This window comes from Dendrobates tinctorius, unplaced genomic scaffold (genome assembly GCF_039654945.1).
Source record: "Dendrobates tinctorius isolate UK_male_01 unplaced genomic scaffold, ASM3965494v1 ptg000007l, whole genome shotgun sequence".
Taxonomy (NCBI): domain Eukaryota; kingdom Metazoa; phylum Chordata; class Amphibia; order Anura; family Dendrobatidae; genus Dendrobates; species Dendrobates tinctorius.
The window spans coordinates 43,774,701-43,799,080 of NW_027361675.1; the positions used below are offsets into that span (position 1 = coordinate 43,774,701).

A 24,380-nucleotide genomic window follows, 5' to 3' on the forward strand; every position below is an offset into this window, starting at 1 on the left:
GAGAAAGCTGAGAGGATACTGATTTCTGCGGGTGAAAGCTGAGTGGATACTGATTTGTATGGAGGAAAACTGAGTGGATACTGATTTGTGCGGGGGAAAGCTGAGTGGATACTGATTTGTGCGGGGGAAAGCTGAGTGGATACTGATTTGTGCGGGGGAAAGCTGAGTGGATACTGATTTGTGCGGGGGAAAGCTGAGTGGATACTGATTTGTGCGGGGGAAAGCTGAGTGGATACTGATTTGTGCGGGGGAAAGCTGAGTAGATACTGATTTGTGCGGGGGAAAGCTGAGTGGATACTGATTTGTGTGGGAGAAAGCTGAGAGGATACTGATTTGTGCAGAGGAAAGCTGAGTGGATACTGATTTGTGTGGGGGAAAGCTGAGTGGATACTGATTTGTGTGGAGGAAAGCTGAGTGGATACTGATTTGTGTGGGAGAAAACTGAGAGGATACTGATTTGTGCGGGGGAAAGCTGAGTGGATACTGATTTGTGCAGAGGAAAGCTGAGTGGATACTGATTTGTGTGGGGGAAAGCTGAGTGGATACTGATTTGTGTGGAGGAAAGCTGAGTGGATACTGATTTGTGTGGGAGAAAACTGAGAGGATACTGATTTGTGCGGGGGAAAGCTGAGTGGATACTGATTTGTGTGGAGGAAAGCTGAGTGGATACTGATTTGTGTGGGAGAAAACTGAGAGGATATTGATTTGTGCGGGGGAAAGCTGAGTGGATACTGATTTGTGCAGAGGAAAGCTGAGTGGATACTGATTTGTGTGGGGGAAAGCTGAGTGGATACTGATTTGTGTGGAGGAAAGCTGAGTGGATACTGATTTGTGTGGGAGAAAACTGAGAGGATACTGATTTGTGCGGGGGAAAGCTGAGTGGATACTGATTTGTGCGGGGGAAAGCTGAGTGGATACTGATATGTGTGGAGGAAAGCTGAGTGGATACTGATTTGTGTGGGAGAAAACTGAGAGGATACTGATTTGTGCGGGGGAAAGCTGAGTGGATACTGATTTGTGCAGAGGAAAGCTGAGTGGATACTGATTTGTGTGGGGGAAAGCTGAGTGGATACTGATTTGTGTGGAGGAAAGCTGAGTGGATACTGATTTGTGTGGAGGAAAGCTGAGTGGATACTGATTTGTGTGGGAGAAAACTGAGAGTATACTGATTTGTGCGGGGGAAAGCTGAGTGGATACTGATTTGTGTGGGGGAAAGCTGAGTGGATACTGATTTGTGTGGAGGAAAGCTGAGTGGATACTGATTTGTGTGGGAGAAAACTGAGAGGATACTGATTTGTGCGGGGGAAAGCTGAGTGGATACTGATTTGTGCAGAGGAAAGCTGAGTGGATACTGATTTGTGTGGGGGAAAGCTGAGTGGATACTGATTTGTGTGGGAGAAAACTGAGAGGATATTGATTTGTGCGGGGGAAAGCTGAGTGGATACTGATTTGTGCAGAGGAAAGCTGAGTGGATACTGATTTGTGTGGGGGAAAGCTGAGTGGATACTGATTTGTGCGGGGGAAAGCTGAGTGGATACTGATTTGTGTGGGGGAAAGCTGAGTAGATACTGATTTGTGCGGGGGAAAGCCGAGTGGATATTGATTTGTGCGGGGGAAAGCTGAGTGGATACTGATTTGTGTGGGAGAAAGCTGAGAGGATACTGATTTCTGCGGGTGAAAGCTGAGTGGATACTGATTTGTATGGAGGAAAACTGAGTGGATACTGATTTGTGCGGGGGAAAGCTGAGTGGATACTGATTTGTGCGGGGGAAAGCTGAGTGGATACTGATTTGTGCGGGGGAAAGCTGAGTGGATACTGATTTGTGCGGGGGAAAGCTGAGTGGATACTGATTTGTGCGGGGGAAAGCTGAGTGGATACTGATTTGTGCGGGGGAAAGCTGAGTAGATACTGATTTGTGCGGGGGAAAGCTGAGTGGATACTGATTTGTGTGGGAAAAAGCCGAGTGGATACTGATTTGTGTGGAGGAAAGCTGAGTGGATACTGATTTGTGTGGAGGAAAGCTGAGTGGATACTGATTTGTGTGGAGGAAAGCTGAGTGGATACTGATTTATGTGGGAGAAAACTGAGAGGATACTGATTTGTGCGGGGGAAAGCTGAGTGGATACTGATTTGTGCAGAGGAAAGCTGAGTGGATACTGATTTGTGTGGGGGAAAGCTGAGTGGATACTGATTTGTGTGGAGGAAAGCTGAGTGGATACTGATTTGTGTGGGAGAAAACTGAGAGGATACTGATTTGTGCGGGGGAAAGCTGAGTGGATACTGATTTGTGTGGAGGAAAGCTGAGTGGATACTGATTTGTGTGGGAGAAAACTGAGAGGATACTGATTTGTGCGGGGGAAAGCTGAGTGGATACTGATTTGTGCAGAGGAAAGCTGAGTGGATACTGATTTGTGTGGGGGAAAGCTGAGTGGATACTGATTTGTGTGGAGGAAAGCTGAGTGGATACTGATTTGTGTGGAGGAAAGCTGAGTGGATACTGATTTGTATGGAGGAAAGCTGAGTGGATACTGATTTGTGTGGGAGAAAGCTGAGAGGATACTGATTTGTGCGGAGGAAAGCTGAGAGGATACTGATTTGTTTGGAGGAAAGCTGAGTGGATACTGATTTGTGTGGGAGAAAGCTGAGAGGATACTGATTTGTGCAGAGGAAAGCTGAGTGGATACTGATTTGTGCAGAGGAAAGCTGGGTGGATACTGATTTGTGCGGGGGAAAGCTGAGTGGATACTGATTTGTGCGAGGGAAAGCTGAGTGGATACTGATTTGTGCGGGGGAAAGCTGAGTGGATACTGATTTGTGTGGGGGAAAGCTGGGTGGATACTGATTTGTGCAGAGGAAAGCTGAGAGGATACTGATTTGTTTGGAGGAAAGCTGAGTGGATACTGATTTGTGTGGGAGAAAGCTGAGTGGATACTGATTTGTGTGGGGGAAAGCTGGGTGGATACTGATTTGTTTGGAGGAAAGCTGAGAGGATACTGATTTGTGTGGGAGAAAGCTGAGAGGATACTGATTTGTGCAGAGGAAAGCTGAGTGGACACTGATTTGTGCAGAGGAAAGCTGAGAGGATACTGATTTGTGCAGAGAAAAGCTGAGAGGATACTGATTTGTGTGGGAGAAAACTGAGAGGATACTGATTTGTTTGGAGGAAAGCTGAGTGGATACTGATTTGTGTGGGAGAAAGCTGAGTGGATACTGATTTGTATGGAGGAAAGCTGAGTGGATAATGATTTGTGTGGGGGAAAACTGAGAGGATACTGATTTGTGCAGAGGAAAGCTGAGTGGACACTGATTTGTGCAGAGGAAAGCTGAGAGGATACTGATTTGTGCAGAGAAAAGCTGAGAGGATACTGATTTGTGTGGGAGAAAACTGAGAGGATACTGATTTGTGCAGAGAAAAGCTGAGAGGATACTGATTTGTGTGGGAGAAAACTGAGTGGATACTGATTTGTGCAGAGGAAAGCTGAGTGGATACTGATTTGTGCAGAGGAAAGCTGAGAGGATACTGATTTGTGCAGAGAAAAGCTGAGAGGATACTGATTTGTGTGGGAGATAACTGAGAGGATACTGATTTGTTTGGAGGAAAGCTGAGTGGATACTGATTTGTATGGAGGAAAGCTGAGTGGATACTGATTTGTGTGGGGGAAAACTGAGAGGACACTGACTTGTGCAGAGGAAAGCTGAGTGGACACTGATTTGTGCAGAGGAAAGCTGAGAGGATACTGATTTGTGTGGGAGAAAACTGAGAGGATACTGATTTGTTTGGAGGAAAGCTGAGTGGATACTGATTTGTGTGGGAGAAAGCTGAGTGGATACTGATTTGTATGGAGGAAAGCTGAGTGGATACTGATTTGTGTGGGGGAAAACTGAGAGGACACTGACTTGTGCAGAGGAAAGCAGAGTGGACACTGATTTGTGCAGAGGAAAGCTGAGAGGATACTGATTTGTATAGAGGAAAGCTGAGTGGACACTGATTTGTGCAGAGGAAAGCTGAGTGGATACTGATTTGTGTGGGAGAAAACTGAGAGGATACTGATTTGTTTGGAGGAAAGCTGAGTGGATACTGATTTGTGTGGGAGAAAGCTGAGTGGATACTGATTTGTATGGAGGAAAGCTGAGTGGATACTGATTTGTGTGGGGGAAAACTGAGAGGACACTGACTTGTGCAGAGGAAAGCTGAGTGGATACTGATTTGTGCGGGGGAAAGCTGAGAGGATACTGATTTGTATGGAGGAAAGCTGAGTGGATACTGATTTGTGTGGGAGAAAACTGAGAGGATACTGATTTGTTTGGAGGAAAGCTGAGTGGATACTGATTTGTGTGGGAGAAAGCTGAGTGGATACTGATTTGTATGGAGGAAAGCTGAGTGGATACTGATTTGTGTGGGGGAAAGCTGAGTGGACACTGATTTGTGCAGAGGAAAGCTGAGTGGATACTGATTTGTGCGGGGGAAAGCTGAGTGGATACTGATTTGTGCGGGGGAAAGCTGAGTGGATACTGATTTGTAAGGAGGAAAGCTGAGTGGATACTGATTTGTGCGGGGGAAAGCTGAGTGGACACTGATTTGTATGGAGGAAAGCTGAGTGGACACTGATTTGTGCAGAGGAAAGCTGAGTGGACACTGATTTGTATGGAGGAAAGCTGAGTGGATACTGATTTGTATGGAGGAAAGCTGAGTGGATACTGATTTGTGTGGGGGAAAGCTGAGTGGACACTGATTTGTGCAGAGGAAAGCTGAGTGGACACTGACTTGTGCAGAGGAAAGCTGAGTGAATACTGATTTGTGCAGAGGAAAGCTTCCTGCACAGTAGATTTACCATTGTATTTGCTCTGCTCTGCACGCTCCATACAAACAGTAACAAGGGAACATGTAGAGGCAGCAGAATGGACCAGCTCTTTAGTCTGAAGCGCGCAGCTTGTGCTTTCCTCATGCACATTTACACTGAGAGTGCTTTCGCGTATAACAGGCCAAGACCCTACACCCAGAAGCCGCAGTGAGCATTCCTTCCATTCACCCCGCAGGTCGACCCTACGTCACGACCCTGTGACGTCACCGAACTCCAGCAGCTCCCAGGAGAGCGGGAGAGACTGGGTCCTGCTCGTGAGCACTTGTGGCCCCGCCCCCCGAGGGCTCCTCCGCCGCTGGCTGCCGTCTGGTTGATAATTTCCCTGCAGCCACAGCAGCACCTGCTAACTGGAGCCCCGAGGACTAATGTGGAGGGAGCCGAGGACGGCTGCTGAACCCTCTGCCCACAGCCATGGCCAGACGGAGCTCGCTCTTCATTCGGGTAGTGGAAGGGAAGAACTTACCGGCCAAGGACATGTAAGTAGCTGCGGTGGCCACAGAGGCGCGGAGCAGCTGTCGGCTGGGGACATGGGCAGCGGAGGAGCGGGCAGCAAAGTTCAGTACTGAGGAGCTGGTGACACTGCCCTGTATGAATGCACACTGTACGGGGCTGTGTACTGCGCTGCAGACTATAGCAGTGCTATCGAAACCACAGACATGGCATTAGGAGGGCAGGCAGAACATGTGCCCTGGCTGCCAGGAGCTGCCAACAACACTCTGCCTTGGCACCTGGACTTCGTATTTGTAGGTACATAGGTGACAATGTGCCACATCCCACCCTACTAGCTATGTGGCCAGTAACGGGGCTGGTGACCTTCCTTCGGGGTATACATTGGCTGATGTACATCTCCAAAATGGGATCCTAACCTATCCAGACCCTTAGATACGGGGGTTTGGGGGACAAATGGCATCTTTGCTCCAGGAGAAGGAAAGCCCAGTTACAGCTGTATCCTTACTATAGGATGCACCACAGATGTATTGATGTAATGTACTGAGACGTCAAGAACCAAAAAAGACATCTATTAACCATTATTTCAATAGCGCCAACGTGTTGTGCAGGCAGAGCAGCCCCTGTCCCAGTGCTGATCGCAAGCTTAGTGTATATGTGGGGTCAGGGTCCATGCGATTGGCGATATAGGGGGACGATATAGATGTGTGTAGGGTTAGGTGAGGAGTGATTGGGCCGGGAATTTAGTGTCCATTATTTGTGTATTACCGGGGTATTCTGCAGTGACCGCGCTCCCACCAGCCCCTGTCCCAGTGCTGATCCCAATCTCAGCCCTATATATATATATATATATATATATGTAGGCAGACGATATAGATGTGTGTAGGGTTAGGTGAGGAGTGATTGGGCCGGGAATTTAGTGTCCATTATTTGTGTATTACCGGGGTATTCTGCAGTGACCATGCTCCCACCAGCCCCTGTCCCAGTGCTGATCCCAATCTCAGCCCTATATATATATATATATCTATATATATATATATGTAGGCAGACGATATAGATGTGTGTAGGGTTAGGTGAGGAGTGATTGGGCCAGGAATTTAGTATCCATTATTTGTGTAGTACCGGGGTATTCTGCAGTGACCGCGCTCCCACCAGCCCCTGTCCCAGTGCTGATCCCAATCTCAGCCCTATATATGTATAGACGGACTATACAGATGTGTGTAGGGTCAGGTCACAAGTGACTGGCCCAGGATTCTGCTTATTATCCGTTATTTCTATTGTATTGGGGTATTCTGCAGTGATTCCACTACCACCAGCCCCTGTCTGCTGTGCTGATCACAATCTCAGCCGTGTATAAGTATAGACAGACTATACAGATGTGTGTAGGGTCAGGTGAGGGGTGATTGGATCAGGATTCTGCTTTTTATCCGTTATTTCTATTGTATTGGGGGTATTTCTCAGTGATCTCGCTCCCACCAGCCCCTGTCCCAGTGCTGATCCCAATCTCAGCCGTGTATAAGTATAGAAGGACTATACAGATGTGTGTAGGGTCAGGTGAAGGGTGATTGGATCAGGATTCTGCTTATTATCCATTATTTGTATAGTAATGGGGTATTCCACAGTGATATCGCTCCCACCATCCCCTGTCCCAGTGCTGATCACAATCTCAGCCATTAATATTTACATACGGACTATATAGATGTGTGTAGGGTTAGGTGAGGAGTGATTGGACCAGGATTCTGCTTTTATCCATTATTTGTATAGTACCAGGGGATTCATCAGTGATCACGCTCCCACCATCCCCTGTCCCAGTGCTGATCACAATCTCAGCCCTTCATATGTATAGACGGACTATATAGATGTATGTAGGGTTAGGTCAGTAATGATTGGACCAGGATTCTGTATATTATGTATTATTTATTTTTTACATTGTATTTGTTCTCTTTATTTCCTCCTTTTTAGATCTGGGTATGTGTTATTTAATTATTGCAATCTTAGGTCATAGCTGAATGCTATGTTATTTACCATTATTTACCGTATATAGAAATTCTTAATACACTTTGACTGTGATCGGGTCTGACCCTGCACTCGAGAGGTTGTATGGTAAAGATGCACTATTGCTCAACTCCAACCACAAGTCCATATAAAATCCATATACCTTCAACACACTATACATGGACATAGAGACACAGTTAGGGGTAATTGTGTTACAGCTCATCATTTTAATGCAAATCCATATACTTCAATTTGATGTTCAGTTGCAGTATGTATTAGTAAAAGAACTCAGTGCAATGTATTAGGCCTCCTTCACACATCCTGATATTTGCGGGACTGGAAAAATCAGTACCAGTGCTATCCGTGTCCGTGTGTCTCTGTGTGTGATCCATATGGCATCCGTGTGCCGCATCTGTGTGACACATACTGGAATAGAATGCAAAATAGAAATGACGTTTAGGTGTTAGATGTTCATAGATAGATAGACAGACAGATAGATAAGGGGTAGATACAGTGGGAAAAATAATTTGATACCCTGCTGATTTGCAAGTTTTCCCACCTAGAAAGAATGGATAGAGCTGTAATTTTTATCGTAGGTACACTTCAACTGTGAGAGACAGAATATAAAAATAAAAAAAAACAAATAAACACATTGTATGATTTTTAAATAATTAAGCTGAATTTATTGCATAAGTATTTGATCACCTATCAACCAGTAAGAATGCTGGCTCTCACAGACCTGTTAGTTTTTCTTTAAGAAGCCCTCCTACTCTGCGCTCAATTCCTGTATTAATTGCACCTCTTTAAATTGTTAAATATATAAAATACACCTGTCCACACAATCAATCACACTTCAACCTCTCCACCATGGCCAAGACCAAAGAGCTGTCTAAGGACACTAGGGACAAAATTATAGACCTCCACAAGGCTGGGATGGGCTACAGGACAGTAGGCAAGCAGCTTGAGAAGAAGGCCACAACTGTTGGCTCAATTATTAGAAAACGGAAGAAACACAAGATGACTGTCAGTTTTCCTCAGTCTGGGGCTCCATGCAAGATCTCGCCTCGTGAGGTGAGGACGACTCTGAGAAAGGTCAGGAATCAGCCCAGAACTACGCGGGATGACCTGGTAAAAGACCTGAAAAGAACTGGGACCACAGACTCATACAGTCTTCCTCAATCTGGGGCTCCATACAAGATCTTGCCTGGTGGGGTAAGGATGATTCTGAGAAAGGTCAATATTCAGCCCAGAACTACACAGGACGACCTGGTAAATGACCTGAAGAGAACTGGAACCTCAGTTTCATACATTACCATTAGTAACACCCCAAAAACACCATCCCATCCGTGAAGCATGGTGGGGGAAAGCTTAATACTTTGGCGGTGCTTTTCTGAAAAGGGGACAGGAAGACTGCACTGTATTGAAGGGAGGATGGATGGAGTCATCTATCGTTAGACTTTGGCCAACAACCTCCTTCCCTCAGTAAGAGCATTGAAAATGGGTTGTGCCTGGGTCTTGCTGCCTGACAATGACCCAAAACACACAGCAACTAAGGAGTGGCTCCGTAAGAAGCATTTGAAAGTACTGGAGTGGCCTAGCCAGTCTCCAGACCTGAACCTAATAGAAAATCTTTGGAGGGAGCGGAAACGCTATGTTGCCAAGTGACAGCCCCGTAACCTGAAAGATCTGGAGATCTGTATGGAGGAGTGGGCCAAAATCCTTACTTCAGTGTAAGCAAACTTGGTCAAGAACTACAGGAAATGTCTGACCTTTGTAATTGCAAACACAGGTTGTCCATGAGATATATAATAATTGACTTGGGTTTCTAGTTTACTATTCATGTATTATTAACCTAATAAATAACTGTTATGAAGTGAGGTCCCTCCTATTTTTGATAACCAGCCAAGAGAAAGCAGACCTTCCCAGCCTAAAAATACTAGACTGCAGCCTCCCCAGAATTGGCGCATCCATTAGATTCACCAATTCTGGCCAGGCTCTTCCCAATTGCCCTGGTGCATTGGCAAAGGGAGTAATAGTATTGGGGTTGATGGCGGCAGTGATTTGCGATTCTCAAATGTGCTGGGTACTGACGACAACACTCATCACATGTCTACATGTGGGTCACACGGGTATGTGTGCAGCCTCATAGATTCTAATGGTTGTGTGGGTGTAAGTGTCTCCAGTACTTGTGAAAACTGTCACCACACTCACCGGAGATCCTGACGTATGTATAGACACACTGCTGTCTCAACATATGGAAGATATTACACCACATGGATTGGTACATTGATGGTTCATCACAGGAATATATTGCACAGCACTTGCACATTGCTGGTTCATCAGTAGAATATTTTCCACAGTATGGACACATTGCCAGTTCATTAAGGGAATACAGTTAGTTCCAGAAATATTTGGACAGTGATACAAATTTTGACATTTTAGCTGTTTACCAAAATATATTCAATACACAGTTATATAATCAATCTGGGCTTAATGTGCTGACTCTCAGCTTTATATAGAGGGTATTCACATCCTAATTGGGCAAGAGTTTATTAATTACAGCTCTTTAATATGTAGTTGCCACTTTTCCAAGGGACCAAAAGTAATTAGACAATTATCTTGAAATTTCTTAAAGGAGTTGTCCACTACAAGGACATCCCATTCTTAAACTAAATGTTCTGCCCTGATAAAATAATAAAGCCTACACTCACCTCCCGTGCCACCTCCGTTCCCGCGGTTTCGGCACTCGCGGTGCTGGGGCTGTGATGTGGTGTAGTGACAAGTGACTCCGGTGCCTATTCACTGCTGGCGTCGCTGTCTCTGCCTTCGGACAAGCTGAACATGAAGAGGAAGTCGGGGATGAGCTGCATAAATAAGGTACACTACAGATATATTGGAAGATTAGGTCATGAGATTAAACCAGATTTTTATTTACCATGTGCATTAGATGGGATAGATGATTGTTCAGGATCTTTGGTGGTGAACTACAGATATATGAACATTTCTATGATGGTGAACTACAGATATATGACTAGTTCCAGGCATGAGGAATCGGAGCAGATGTTTATTGAGGATCTTTGTATGTGTGATCTTCTGTAGACAGGTTACTTGGAAGCAGCAGCGAAGACAGTGGTACTTAATCAACACTATTTATTTGGCTAACACATAAAGAAAATCTATCAGTGTATAGTATATACTCACACACTTAAAGGGAACCTGTCACCCCCCCATGCATTTTTAAGTAATAGAGCCACCTTGTGCAGCACTAATGCTGCATTCTGTCAAGGTGGCTCTGTTACTTAGCTTCCGTTCCACCGCAGAAATAATCGTTTATAAAATTGTTCAAAAATACCTGAAATTTGACGGGGGGGCAGGTCTTTCCCCCTCTGACAGACACCTCGCATCCATCACTCATTTCGTATTTGGTGCCGCCTCCTCAGTTTTCTTTTGAAATGCGGCACCTGCGCTGTACTATATCTTCTTGGGCATGCCAGTCAGCGCTGCCCGTGCTTTCAGATCACATCCCGGCCTTCATATCGCACGGCCACAGATCCCGCCCCGCAGTCGCTTATGATTTATTCACACTGCAGGGCTGGGAATCTCGGGCATGCGCAGTAGTTATCTGCGGCTCTCATACCCTGTGCTCATCTCACTGGCCGTCTTCGTTCCCTGAAGCACGACCACGGCCCACATAGTGTACCGAACATCAACGGTGGTCACGGTCTTCTGGCATTTATCACAGTCTTCTACTGGCGCTGTTTACGATCTTCCTCTCAGCTTAGGTATAGCTCAGACCTTCTCCGCCAATCTGACCTCCCTCAGACCCTTCTGTGCCAGTGGTGGCTGTAAGCCCACTTCGCGGCCACACGACCTGCCTGGTATAGACACTGGTGCCAACTCTCCCCTTCTCATCCTGGTCAAGACTTTTTTATTAAGTAACTGTGACACAACTGTCACCTGATCCGTTGTCTTCTCGATCCTCTTCTGTCCGTTTCGTGTATAGAGACACTTTTTTCAAGGGTCTGACCCGTAGAAGCACCTCTATACATGAAACAGCTATCGCCTGACCAGCCACCCCTGCTCCCTTTTCCTGACCACATTCTTTTATAAGGACTTCAAGAAAGGAATATTTTTATACGGTGAGTGCCGCCTTGTTTGCTATTTGATTTTTGCCTTTTTCTCGCAGCAGTGAACTGTTGAGCAGTGCACCGGCCAATTTTCCATTGCTTATTGGGTGTCATATCATCTTCGTATATGTACAACGGATAGTGCCAAGCTTTTTCTGTTTCTCCTTTTGGAATATCTGCGATTGTGAACTACAGCGATATGACAAGATTCAGCCACGAGGGATTGGAAAAGATATATATTGAGGATCTGTGTATGTGCGATCATACACCACACTGTATCTGTGAACCCTATGATCATTGCTAAACATTTATTTCATTGGAGACTGTCGATGAATGCTCCTTTCTGGACAGAAAATCATTATATGTGTAGCTGCATGTAAAATAAGATATAATTTTTTTATTCTTTTAAAAAGGGTAAGCATTGCCAAACAACAGATTGTAATCTCCTAGAAACAGGATGATGTTGTGTAGCTTTCAGCAGTTAGAAAGGTACTGGAAGTGCTAATCGCAGCAGAAAGATATGATTTGGAATAGTATGAGGCCATTACCTGTAATTGCCTGTTATCTTGGTACAGAATGCTCAGAGAAATAGCAGCAGTCCAAATACGCCTAGCAAGCATGGAATCACAAATGTATTGTTTCCTACGTAAGTGAGCTACTGCTGTGTATCTGCAATGGTTATAGCAGCATACAAGAGTGTATAGCTCTGCAGCACGTATCACTATAGGGTTGTCTTATTATACGTGTCCACCCCTTATTCTGATATCGGGTCATTCCATGGTAACTTACGTTACAATACCATTACTTCATATGAGAAGTAAACTTATTGTAACGTAAGTTACTAACTGTGTTGTAACGTAAGTTACCATGGAATGACCCTGTAGGCAGGCTTGGTGCTTGTGTATACAACCCTACCTTTCCTAAGAAAGAATGGCATTGTCACTTTTTGACCAAATCCCTCCTTAATTTGCTAATGTTGTGGTCCTCTTGAAGACAGGAATGACAGCATAGTTTAGCGGTCGTCCATGACAGCACCACCTGAGAGAGGGGATCCGCCCTTCAGGAACAGGAAACCTACAGATACAAAAGGGCGGCACCTCTCCCACGCATCAGTTGGTTTCCTGTTCCTAACAAGGACAGAACTCCCTACAGATCGTCCGTCATGGATAACTGAATTCCCAGGCCAGCGGACCGACTCAGGTAGCGGGGGGTTCTCCTACCTCGGTCTCGCTGGAGGCCCTGGATGCGCCACGGTGGGTCCGGGTAGGATTTCCACGGCAGTGGTAAGAGCAGGCGGAGACAGGGTCCGGTGGGCGCCTTCTCCATGGAGCCGGTGAGGTAAGCGGGTCCCCCTGTGTCTCCTTCCCCCGGGGGTGCGGTCCGTTCGGGCGGGCGCCGCCGGCGGTGTCCCACAAAGGGAGCGGCGGTTCCGAGCCGGCGGCGCAGTGCTAGCCCCTTGCCGCGCGTCCCCGCAGCCTCTGGCGCGCGGCGGAGGGGGCGGGGCCTAGTGCCGAAACCGGAAGTCGGATGCCGGTCGACTTCCAGTTGTTGAGGATGCGCGCCGATGCGCGCCCGCCGCCTGAGGGGGCCGGGCACCTGAAGGGGAGGGGGAGGATCGCGAGGAGCGGTCCAATGGGGGGCCCGAACGCCGGACAGAGTTCCTGCTGATCCGGAGGGGAAGCCTTCTTAAGACAGAAGGCATCGCTGCTGAGGTGCTTCTGGAGGCCCAGCTATGGACACGACAGAAGCCCCCGTGGACCCACAAAAGGTGCAGCCCGTGGCAAAGCACCCCAGTGACCAGCCTAAGAGGCGGAAGGAGGGACGTTCGAGTGGACAGAGCCACAGTAGTTCCTCTAGGTCAAAGGATCCTCCTGCAGCCCCCCATGATCCGGTACCTGTCCTCATCTGCAAGGGTAAGAGATCTGCGAGAATGTACCCTGATGCTGTGTCCCCTTATGTTTTTTGATTCTCAGGGGAAGAAGGCCACAGGGAAGCAGAAGCACAAGGAATGTGCCCTCTGTAGTTGCCCCTTACCTGATGGCCACCCTAAAAGATTGTGTCAGTCTTGCGTGAGACAGACGGTAGGGACGGAGATGAGGGGTAGAACGTGAGTGGAGTATCAGACTCTTACACTCTTCCCTATTTATGCAGGTAGCGGAAGAAGCTCCAAGCTTCGCTACAGACCTGAGGCAGTTAATCAGGACTGAAATAAAAGCCCTATCAAAAGAAGATTCTTCTAAAAGAAGACGGGCTAGTGTTTCAGGCTCAGAATCTTCAGTCGGCCCTAGGAGGGAAGATATCTCCTCAGAGTCCTCGGCCTCCTCTTCTTCTTCCGAAGAGGATTCCAGCCGGTTCTGTTTTCCCTTGGACCAAATGGATAAATTAATTAGAACCATAAGGTCAACCATGGGGATAGAAGAAAAAAAGACAGAACTGTCTGCTCAGGACATTATGTTCGGGGGTCTAGACCCCAGAAAGCAAAAGACTTTTCCATTAAACGAAAGAGTCCAGAGCCTGATAGACAGGGAGTGGAAAAAAACGGAAAAAAGGGGTTCTATGCCGCCTGCTTTCAAGCGAAGATACCCCTTTGAGGACCCAATAGTAAGTCGATGGGATAAGGCCCCCAAGCTGGATGCAGCGGTAGCTAAGGCCTCCAAAAAGTCATCTATACCCTTCGACGACATGGCCTCCCTTAAAGACCCTCTAGATAAAAAGGCAGATTCCTTTTTAAAGGGCACATGGGAGATGTCAGCAGGCGCCCTAAGGCCAGCAATAGCAGCCACGTGCGCAGCCAGATCCATGATGGTTTGGCTGGATCGATTGGACTCCCAGCTAAAGGAGGGAACCTCGCGAGCTTCCATCCGTAAGTCTCTTCCAATTATCCAAAATGCTGCTGCCTTTCTGGCAGATGCCTCGGCAGACTCAATAAGCATGGCGGCCAGGTCTGCAAGTTTGTCTAATTCAGCCCGAAGAGCCCTCTGGTTAAAATGCTGGCCGGGAGATATCCAAGCCAGGTCCCGTCTCTGTTCTATCCCCTGTGAGGGTGAATACTTGTTCGGCCCCGTCCTAGACGAACTGTTAGAGAAAGCCGGGGATGACAAAAAGAAATTTCCGAGTCTGCCGAATACATCCTGGAGACGTCCCTTTTCTAGGAAAGGGTATTCCCGCAGGAGGCAGGCCAGAGATCAGAACAGATGGGACAACAAGAAAACCAGAGGTACGGGCTTCATGTTCGGAGGAGGGGGGCGCCAAGAAGGTCCATCACGGGATAATAAGAAGCCGCCCCAATGACTAGTGGCCCCGGTAGGAGGAAGATTATCTGCCTTCTACCCGGCCTGGGCCAGAATCTCAAATAGCAGCTGGATACTGGGGGTGATAGCTACAGGACTGCACCTAGAGTTCTCCTGCGTTCCCCAAGATCGGTTCAGGGTAACTCCGCTCAAATCTTCCCTGCTAGAACAAGCTGCCCTGGAGACCGAGGTCCTCGAGCTACTGGACAAAAAAGTCCTGACGAGAGTTCCAGAGGAAGAGAGGGGGAAAGGCTTCTATTCCCCCCTGTTCTTGGTCCGTAAACCGGACGACTCATTTAGGGCTATATTTAACCTAAAAGCCCTCAATAAATTCTTGGTCGTACATCCGTTTAAAATGGAAACTATTAACACCGCAATAAAAATGCTGTTTCAAAACTGCTTCATGGTGGTCCTAGATCTGAAAGACGCTTACTACCATATACCCATATGTCTAGCACACCAACCTTTCCTTAGACTGGCGGTTCAGTTGGAGGGGTCAATCCAGCACTTCCAGTACGCGGCCTTACCCTTCGGGGTGGCAGTTGCGCCCCGAGTATTCACCAAAGTGATGGCAGAGGTGATGGCCCACCTGCGCGAGCTAAACATTCTAGTCGTTCCCTACCTAGATGACCTCCTTATAATAGGCAGTTCAGCCGAGCAGTGTTTAGAACAATTACAGAAAACAACGGCGGCTCTAGAGCGGTTGGGATGGCTACTTAATATCAAAAAATCCCGTTTGCAGCCATTAAAAATTCAACAATTTTTAGGCCTAACCCTAGATTCTAAAAAGCAGGAATGCCGTCTGCCCCCAGAGAAGCTGCTGCACCTGCATGGCCGGGTCCTGAACGCTTCCAACAACCCCTCCATGTCCCTCAGGAAAGCCATGTCCCTGTTGGGTTCCCTCTCGTCCTGCATTCCCGCGGTCCAGTGGGCCCAAGTTCATACGAGAACTCTACAGGGCGAAGTTTTATGGTATCAGAGGATTCTTGGGGGTAACTTAGAAAGTCGACTGACCTTATCCAGAAACACAATAGAGTCCCTGGAGTGGTGGCTAGAAAGAAATAACTTGTCTAGAGGGGTCCCTTGGGAGTATAACATTACCCGCGTGGTCACCACGGATGCAAGTCCTTCCGGTTGGGGGGCGCATATGGAGGAAATTCTGGTCCAGGGCCTATGGGAACGGGATCAGATACCAATGTCTTCTAATTTGAAAGAATTGATAGCGGTAGTACACGCAGCTAAAGTGCTCCTTATGTATCTACAGGGCCATCACGTACGAGTTCTCTCGGACAATCGAGTGGTCGTGGCCTATATCATCCACCAAGACGGAACTCGATCCAAAACTCTGATGAATGTGGCAGGACAGTTGTTCCAGCTAGCAGAGCGGCATTTTTTATCTCTCACGGCTCTTCACATAAGAGGGAAAGAAAACGTCGCGGCAGATTTCCTAAGCCGCAATCTGTTAAAACAAGGAGAGTGGGCCTTAAATACCTCCATTTTCGTTCAGATCCTGCAGAGATGGGGTCAACCAGAGGTGGATCTATTCGCCACCAAGGAGAACTCGAAAACGAGACAGTTTTGCTCCCTAAATCCCAGGGAGACCCCTCTGGCAGTAGATGCGCTACTGATAAAATGGGACTTCAGGCTAGCCTACGCCTTTCCTCCCCTATCTCTACTTCCTCTGGTGTTGAGGAAGATCAGGAAGGACAGGGCAAGGGTCATAGTCATCGCCCCGTTCTGGCCCAGAAGGGCATGGTTCTCGAACCTCAGGATCATGTCGGTAGACGATCCTTGGGTTCTCCCGGACATCCCGGACCTTCTGTCCCAGGGCCCGGTCTTCCACCCTCAGGTGGCTGGCGTACATCTCACGGCGTGGAATTTGAGCGGTCACTGCTAAAAAGTAAAGGCTTCTCCCCAGACCTAATTGACACTCTACTAAAAAGTAGAAAAGTGGTGACAACTAAGATTTACGTCAGAATTTGGAAAAGATTCCTCCAAAGCTCAAATATAAATACTGATGATTCCGTCCCTATAGGCCAGATCTTGGAATTTTTACAAAAAGGGCTGGACCTGGGTCTCTCCACCAGTACCCTTAAAGTACAGGTATCCGCCTTAGGGGCCCTCTTTAGCTGCAACATCGCGGCTAATTACTGGGTCAATAGGTTTATCAAAGCAGCGAGTAGATCCAGACCAATAGTAAAGAATAGACTCACGCCATGGGATTTGAACCTAGTCCTCACAGCTATGACAGAAGTGCCATTTGAACCCATCTCGTCAGCCTCTATTAGGAGCCTGTCCCTCAAGATAGCTTTCCTGATAGCCATAACGTCAGCCCGTAGGGTAAGCGACATTCAGGCATTGTCTAGGCGCCCACCTTTTCTTCAGGTAAAAGAGGATAGGGTAATACTTAGACCTGACCCAGCGTATTTACCAAAAGTAGCCTCCAGCTTTCATAGGTCGCAGGAAATAGTCCTTCCATCCTTCCTCCCTAAACCAACTAATGAGAAAGAGGAGAAGCTACACACTTTAGACGTTAGGAGATGCCTCTTGGAGTATCTAACGGCTACCGATCCCTGGAAGAAGGACAATGCCCTCTTTGTCTCCTACCAAGGCCCTAGGAAAGGTCTTAGGGTGTCCAAAAGTACACTAGCCAGATGGATTAGAGAAGCAATCTCGTTAGCTTATACCTCAAAAGGTAGAGTAGCTCCGGAGAAATTGAAGGCGCATTCCACCAGAGCCGTGGCGACCTCGTGGGCCGAGAGATCGGAAGTCTCCATCGACCAGATTTGTAAGGCGGCCACTTGGTCCTCTCCGAGCACTTTTTATAGTCATTATAGGCTAGACTTGGGTGCTTCTGCAGACCTCTCCTTCGGTATCAGGGTTCTGCAGGCTGTAGTCCCCCCCTAAAGTGGTGATTACTCTCTGTAATTCTCTCAGGTGGTGCTGTCATGGACGACCGATAAAGTCTTAGTTACTCACCGGTTAACGGTGTTTTTCGGAGTCCATGACAGCACCCGTATATTCCCTCCCTTTAGTTTAAATTTGGGTGTGCACTTCTTCCTCTTGTATGTACACTGGTAAGGAATAGTTGTGTAAAAGTACTGTATATAAATTTTGCCATTAACCATTGTGGTCCTCTTGTGCTCTGTAATCCAACTGATGCGTGGGAGAGGTGCCGCCCTTTTGTATCTGTAGGTTTCCTGTTCCTGAAGGGCGGATCCCCTCTCTCAGGTGGTGCTGTCATGGACTCCGAAAAACACCGTTAACCAGTGAGTAACTAAGACTTTTCACACCATCTGTGGCAAGTGGAGAAGAGACTAATGTTAGTGACAGGGGGTCCCCATAACTTCCTTGCAGGTTGACGCTGTGATATGCATGCTGTCCAGAAACAAAACATACCGGTACTTTATTTTCATGTACTACATATTTTTGTCACGCATACGTCATTGATGGATAGGTAATCTATACATGGGTGTAACCACCAGAGTAGAAGGCATAAAGTGTAGTCAGTGAAGACTGTGGACATTACAATGGGGTGTAGAAAATTAACTGCAGCCCCAGTTTTTTGTTTGACGTCCCGCTGCCACGCTGCTGTGTGCATTATCCCATTGTATAATTCTTGTGCTGTATCGTTACCCACGACTGTACAAAATATCTTACTATTGTGACATCACATGTTGGCAGTGTCGAGCTGGGGTACAAAGGGCTCACCAGTAACCAACTCCAGGGCCCCACTTTTCAGCTACATGCAAATCTGACATTACCCTCAATCACAAAATTATATAACAATGAACTGGGTAGATTGTTCTATGAATAAGATGCTGCCTTTGTCTGTACATAGTGATTCATGTATATATTGGGCCACGAACCGCTCATATAAGAAGGTGGCGGCCCACTCTTCCACAGGGGCCCACCGGAGGATTCTTCTGTTCTCCTGTGGGCTAGTCCAAGCCTGCATGTTGGATGATGGTGGTCATGGAAAGTCCCTTGCTGTATTTTTGCCTGAATATTGCGTGGTATTGAACATCAACCTTATTCAAATGAATGGAGTAGAGTTGCAATACCAGACACAACCCAGGAACAAGAGTGTCACTTGTCCATGATAATAAATGACTCCCTTTATTTAATCTAAGATAATGCCGTTTAAGAACGAAGTAACAAATCTTATCAATAGCACAATATGATTTTTTTTGCTACCATGCGAATTGATATATTTGTATGAAGTCGGTTACTGTTTTTTTGGGTGGGAATTGTAGATCTGTTGATATGACATAATGAATGCTTTTATATCTGGCAAAGGTAAGTGTCCTATTTTATTAAAAGGCAGTGACAAATATCTAGTGTATGGTATGTGGATTCTTTCCCTATACATTCTTTTTATAAGAGATGTCCTCTTTGTTCTATACAGTCTGTACATGTTATAAGCTGTCAATCGACCGTCAGCAACGTCTCCAAGATAACACTTTTCTCATTTTCCATTTGTACGGCTCACTGCCACTTGCTATGTTTTGCAGGGTGCACTTATCTCTGCTGGGTGGTGGTACTAAGAAAGCATTGATGAGATCCTCTTTTGTCATTGTCCACCTATGCTTTTTATGGCCTCATGTGCATCATAAGACACTGGTGTTTTAGAATTAAGGTTTAGTTCATATTCTATTGTGTTCATGCTACATGCAATACAGAACCCATAGGATGAAGTAGTTTATGTCTACAAATTGTAGCCATATTAGATGTGTGTAAAATGACTTGAATTTTTTTTTGTAGTCTGTTGTTTCCTGATCTTAGATTTTTTTTTTTTTAATTTTATTTTCTGTACATCAATACCGGCGGTTATATTGCAAGAGTTTCTGCTCTGTTTTTCTTTAACAATTATTCAGATGAGCCTTACAGAGGCCATGTAGACTATAGGAAACGAGAGAGCTGTGAACATCACCTATTGTGAACGGTACGATCTATATACTGTACATAGGTGACATCTTTCATGAGATCACTAAGAAAGAATCTCTACAGGGCCGTAAGAGTCAGCCTGTCATGAGGCTCAGTGGCTAAAGTGAAAAAAGCAGGACCTTTTATTATTTGGATATTGAATTGAAAACTTCATTAAGGAAAAGTTTTTTTTTTTTAAATATGGTTAACATAAATCATTGATTCAGACAATGGGTAATTTTACAATGAACCATTTTTTTTAAACTTCCTTGACTCTGATTTTCGAAGGCATTTTTGGGGTTTATATGAAAAGAAAAAAAAACCGCCATGAGTTTTATGTATTTTGAACAATCATTTTTGGCATTTTAGGGAACCTATAGGGAAAATGTCTGAAAAATGCCATAGCCTAGAGAATGTTATATTTGGAAAAAATACTAGAGAATCAAAAAAAGGATCTTATGTGTGAAAAAGCATCGCGAAAAAGGCAGATTGTGATCTTTCGCATATTTCCTTATAGGCAGCAGTTTTGCCCCCTTCCAAATACTATTTTTCAAAAGAACAAAGTACATTTTAACTAATAGATCTAAGAATAAAAATAAGTTCCACAATTGGATATGTGTAAATAAAATGTTCCTGTGCTGAGATAATCTTATATATATGCCCCTGCTGTGTACTGTGTAATGGCTGTGTCTGAATGTACAGGAACGTGGTCAGATCATACCACCTCTCCTGGGCAGGGGGAGAGAAAAATATAGTATACTGACATTGTAGCTTGGAGATGCAGCTGATTCTGTAAGGTAAAGCATGTTTTTCAATATGCAGGAAAATGTTTTACCTCATGGAAAACAGCATCTGCGATCCCATGGTGTAGTGTCTCTTTTGTGTCCTACCCGGCTCAGGAGATGAGGTATACTCCAACTGTCGTAGAGAAAAATTAAAAATCCACAAAGACATATCCAAAGAGGGGACATATCACCCTCACGTTGAACACATGGGATTAATCGTGACTGAGAGAAACTAATTAGAACTGAGTAAGAGAGAAACTATTAAAGCAGGGGGAATTAGAGCTGACACGTCCATCTCCATTGAAGTAGGAGCCTACTGCAGTGATTAGGTAATCACAGCAGGGATATTTGCTGGGAAAAGATAGCAAGGCTCAGATTTATTTACACAGAGGTGTGGAAGTACGGTTCCAAACTAAAGACCTTCTCATCAAAGAATCTTTCTGAGACACTTTAGAGCCAGTGGTCAGTAATGAATATTGGGGTCTGCATCGATGTGATATTTTATGGGAGATAGGTTTGTCCCTTTGCTATGAAAATATAATGCATTCACTCACATCACTATAAGGCGTTTCTAACCCCTCCAAATTAATAATAGTCCATTGATTGATGTAATCCAGGCCATGTTTCATCTTGATATAAAGGTAAAATAATTGCAATAAGAAACATGTCGACAATATCTACCATCTGGGACCTCCTGAAGCAAAGATACCCTGTAAGTTGAGAATTTAGTAAAATTCTGAAAGACCCAGCACATCCCTCAACCAGAAATTGGGTTTAGTCATTTGTCAGTCCCGGAAGGTACAGCTTGCTCTAGTTCTGTCCATTTTCATAAGGAGTACCTGCCTCCGCTAAGCTCTGAACCATTTCCGTGACATCAAGTTTAATAATTCTATTTAGTTATTCCTTTTTATTTTATGTAATTCTATATATCATATTGCTGTGTTACCATTTTGTATCACCTTTGTATATTTTTTATAAACACTGCTTCCCTTTCTGGATTAAATATATAAAATTTAATAGCTCTGTTCTTCTTTTTCTGTAAACCTCACCCCTGAAGCCATTTGCTACCTGTAACAGGCGTCTAATAAACCTGTACAAACGATTGGTGGTGGCGGCTAGTTTTGGTTCCTTGGAGACCATACCAGGGTATATACAGTGGGGCAAAAAAGTATTTAGTCAGTCAGCAATAGTGCAAGTTCCACCACTTAAAAAGATGAGAGGCGTCTGTAATTTACATCATAGGTAGACCTCAACTATGGGAGACAAACTGAGGAAAAAAAATCCAGAAAATCACATTGTCTGTTTTTTTTTCATTTTATTTGCATATTATGGTGGAAAATAAGTATTTGGTCAGAAACAAAATTTCATCTCAATACTTTGTGATATATCCTTTGTTGGCAATGACAGAGGTCAAACGTTTTCTGTAAGTCTTCACAAGGTTGCCACACACTGTTGTTGGTATGTTGGCCCATTCCTCCATGCAGATCTCCTCTAGAGCAGTGATGTTTTTGGCTTTTCGCTTGGCAACACGGACTTTCAACTCCCTCCAAAGGTTTTCTATAGGGTTGAGATCTGGAGACTGGCTAGGCCACTCCAGGACCTTGAAATGCTTCTTACGAAGCCACTCCTTCGTTGCCCTGGCAGTGTGCTTTGGATCATTGTCATGTTGAAAGACCCAGCCGCGTTTCATCTGCAATGCCCTTGCTGATGGAAGGAGGTTTGCACTCAAAATCTCACGATACATGGCCCCATTCATTCTTTCATGTACCCGGATCAGTCGTCCTGGCCCCTTTGCAGAGAAACAGCCCCAAAGCATGATGTTTCCACCACCATGCTTTACAGTAGGTATGGTGTTTGATGGATGCAACTCAGTATTCTTTTTCCTCCAAACACAACAAGTTGTGTTTCTACCAAACAGTTCCAGTTTGGTTTCATCAGACCATAGGACATTCTCCCAAAACTCCTCTGGATCATCCAAATGCTCTCTAGCAAACTTCAGACGGGCCCGGACATGTACAGGCTTAAGCAGTGGGACACATCTGGCACTGCAGGATCTGAGTCCATGGTGGCATAGTGTGTTACTTATGGTAGGCCTTGTTACATTGATCCCAGCTCTCTGCAGTTCATTCACTAGGTCCCCCCGCGTGGTTCTGGGATTTTTGCTCACCGTTCTTGTGATCATTCTAACCCCACGGGGTGGGATTTTGCGTGGAGCACCAGATCGAGGGAGATTATCAGTGGTCTTGTATGTCTTCCATTTTCTAATTATTGCTCCCACAGTTGATTTCTTCACTCCAAGCTGGTTGGCTATTGCAGATTCAGTCTTCCCAGCCTGGTGCAGGGCTACAATTTTGTTTCTGGTGTCCTTTGACAGCTCTTTGGTCTTCACCATAGTGGAGTTTGGAGTCAGACTGTTTGAGGGTGTGCACAGGTGTCTTTTTATACTGATAACAAGTTTAAACAGGTGCCATTACTACAGGTAATGAGTGGAGGAAAGAGGAGACTCTCAAAGAAGAAGTTACAGGTCTGTGAGAGCCAGAAATCTTGATTGCTTGTTTCTGACCAAATACTTATTTTCCACCATAATATGCAAATAAAAGGAAAAAAAAACAGACAATGTGATTTTCTGGATTTTTTTTTCTCAGTTTGTCTCCCATAGTTGAGGTCTACCTATGATGTAAATTGCAGACGCCTCTCATCTTTTTAAGTGGTGGAACTTGCACTATTGCTGACTGACTAAATACTTTTTTGCCCCACTGTACATATATTCCATGCTTTGGCATCGGAGGTGTATATTCCATACGCTCTCTATTCGTTCATCAATAACTGGCCTAAAAGTGGAAGCTGCTGTTGTCTTGTCTGTGACTCATCACTCAAATGCGTAATGGTCCCGACGATTTGAGGCAGTGGAGTTGCATTCCTTGACAACTGGTGACAGCTGTAGGAACTGCCTGTCCTCCCCACGCCAATGTTATCCGTGACAACTGGTGGGATCTGTGCTATCCTACCCTGCTGTTATCCTTGACACAGACCATGCTCCAGCACGGTTAGACACAGCCATTAAACAGTACATAGCAGGAGCACATTCATAAGATATCAGTACAGGAACATTTTTTAATACATTCAGATGTCAAACTTATTTTTATTTCAAGACATATTAATTACAATTTCCTTCTTTTGCGACAACCTCTTTAAGAGGTCTTTTACATACAGGTCAACATGCCAAGTTTTCCAAGACAAAGACGTTTTAGGATATGTTGTCGTTTTTTGACTGAAGCATCTTTAATGATTGATTACTGTGCGATTCTTTGCTATTTTTGACCGCAAGCGGATTTTTGGAGCACTTTTGGGTTGTCTTTTGTACTGACATCTTCTAGGAGTCTTCTAAACCTTCCTTCAGACTTGTGTTGTAAAGTATAGAGCATCTTCTGAGTAGCAGACAAGTTAAGAAAGGTAAGCTCACTTCTTTTAACCCCTTGGAATCTTTGAATCATGAAGCAGTTAAAAGATGATCAAAACCCAGAGCATAAGCACAGCAAGTCATACATATCTTCATTCTCTTGAACGTTTTCTCAGTTCTGAGCTTAGACATCCAAAACATCAACCGGCATGTTTTATATTTTCGGACGGCTATCATCAATGGTAGGTGAGTGCTGATCATTGTAAAAAAATAAGAATTTCTCTTTTTAGCATCACCCATGGTTGTCTACCTGTCAAACATTCTTTTTGCCATCTTGTTTCTTTTTCCTAAAATACACCAAGACAACTGCCAAAGTCACCACATTCTGCTTGGAAATCAAAGATTTTGCCACTGTATTCTCTTAAGGAACATCCATCATAAAATGGCAACATGAAAGAAGTTTAAAGAACATGAAAGAATATTTTAGTGAATCCCTTCTGTCAGAGGGAATTGCCTAATCATTTTTTCCCCTTCCACCAAATATCAA

General features: G+C 45.3%; 1 protein-coding gene across 3 annotated transcripts in view; it reads left to right on the top strand.

The window, feature by feature from the left end:
• Positions 1-4,885: 4,885 nt before the first annotated feature.
• Positions 4,886-24,380, top strand: part of LOC141088097 (ras GTPase-activating protein 4-like) — a 255,740-nt gene continuing 236,245 nt past the window's right edge. For all 3 annotated transcript variants that reach the window (XM_073574034.1, XM_073574043.1, XM_073574053.1), the window contains exon 1: positions 4,886-5,339. In XM_073574034.1, coding sequence (XP_073430135.1) covers positions 5,275-5,339 — 65 coding nt within the window. In that variant the 5' untranslated portion in view covers positions 4,886-5,274. The remainder of the gene's footprint in view (positions 5,340-24,380) is intronic.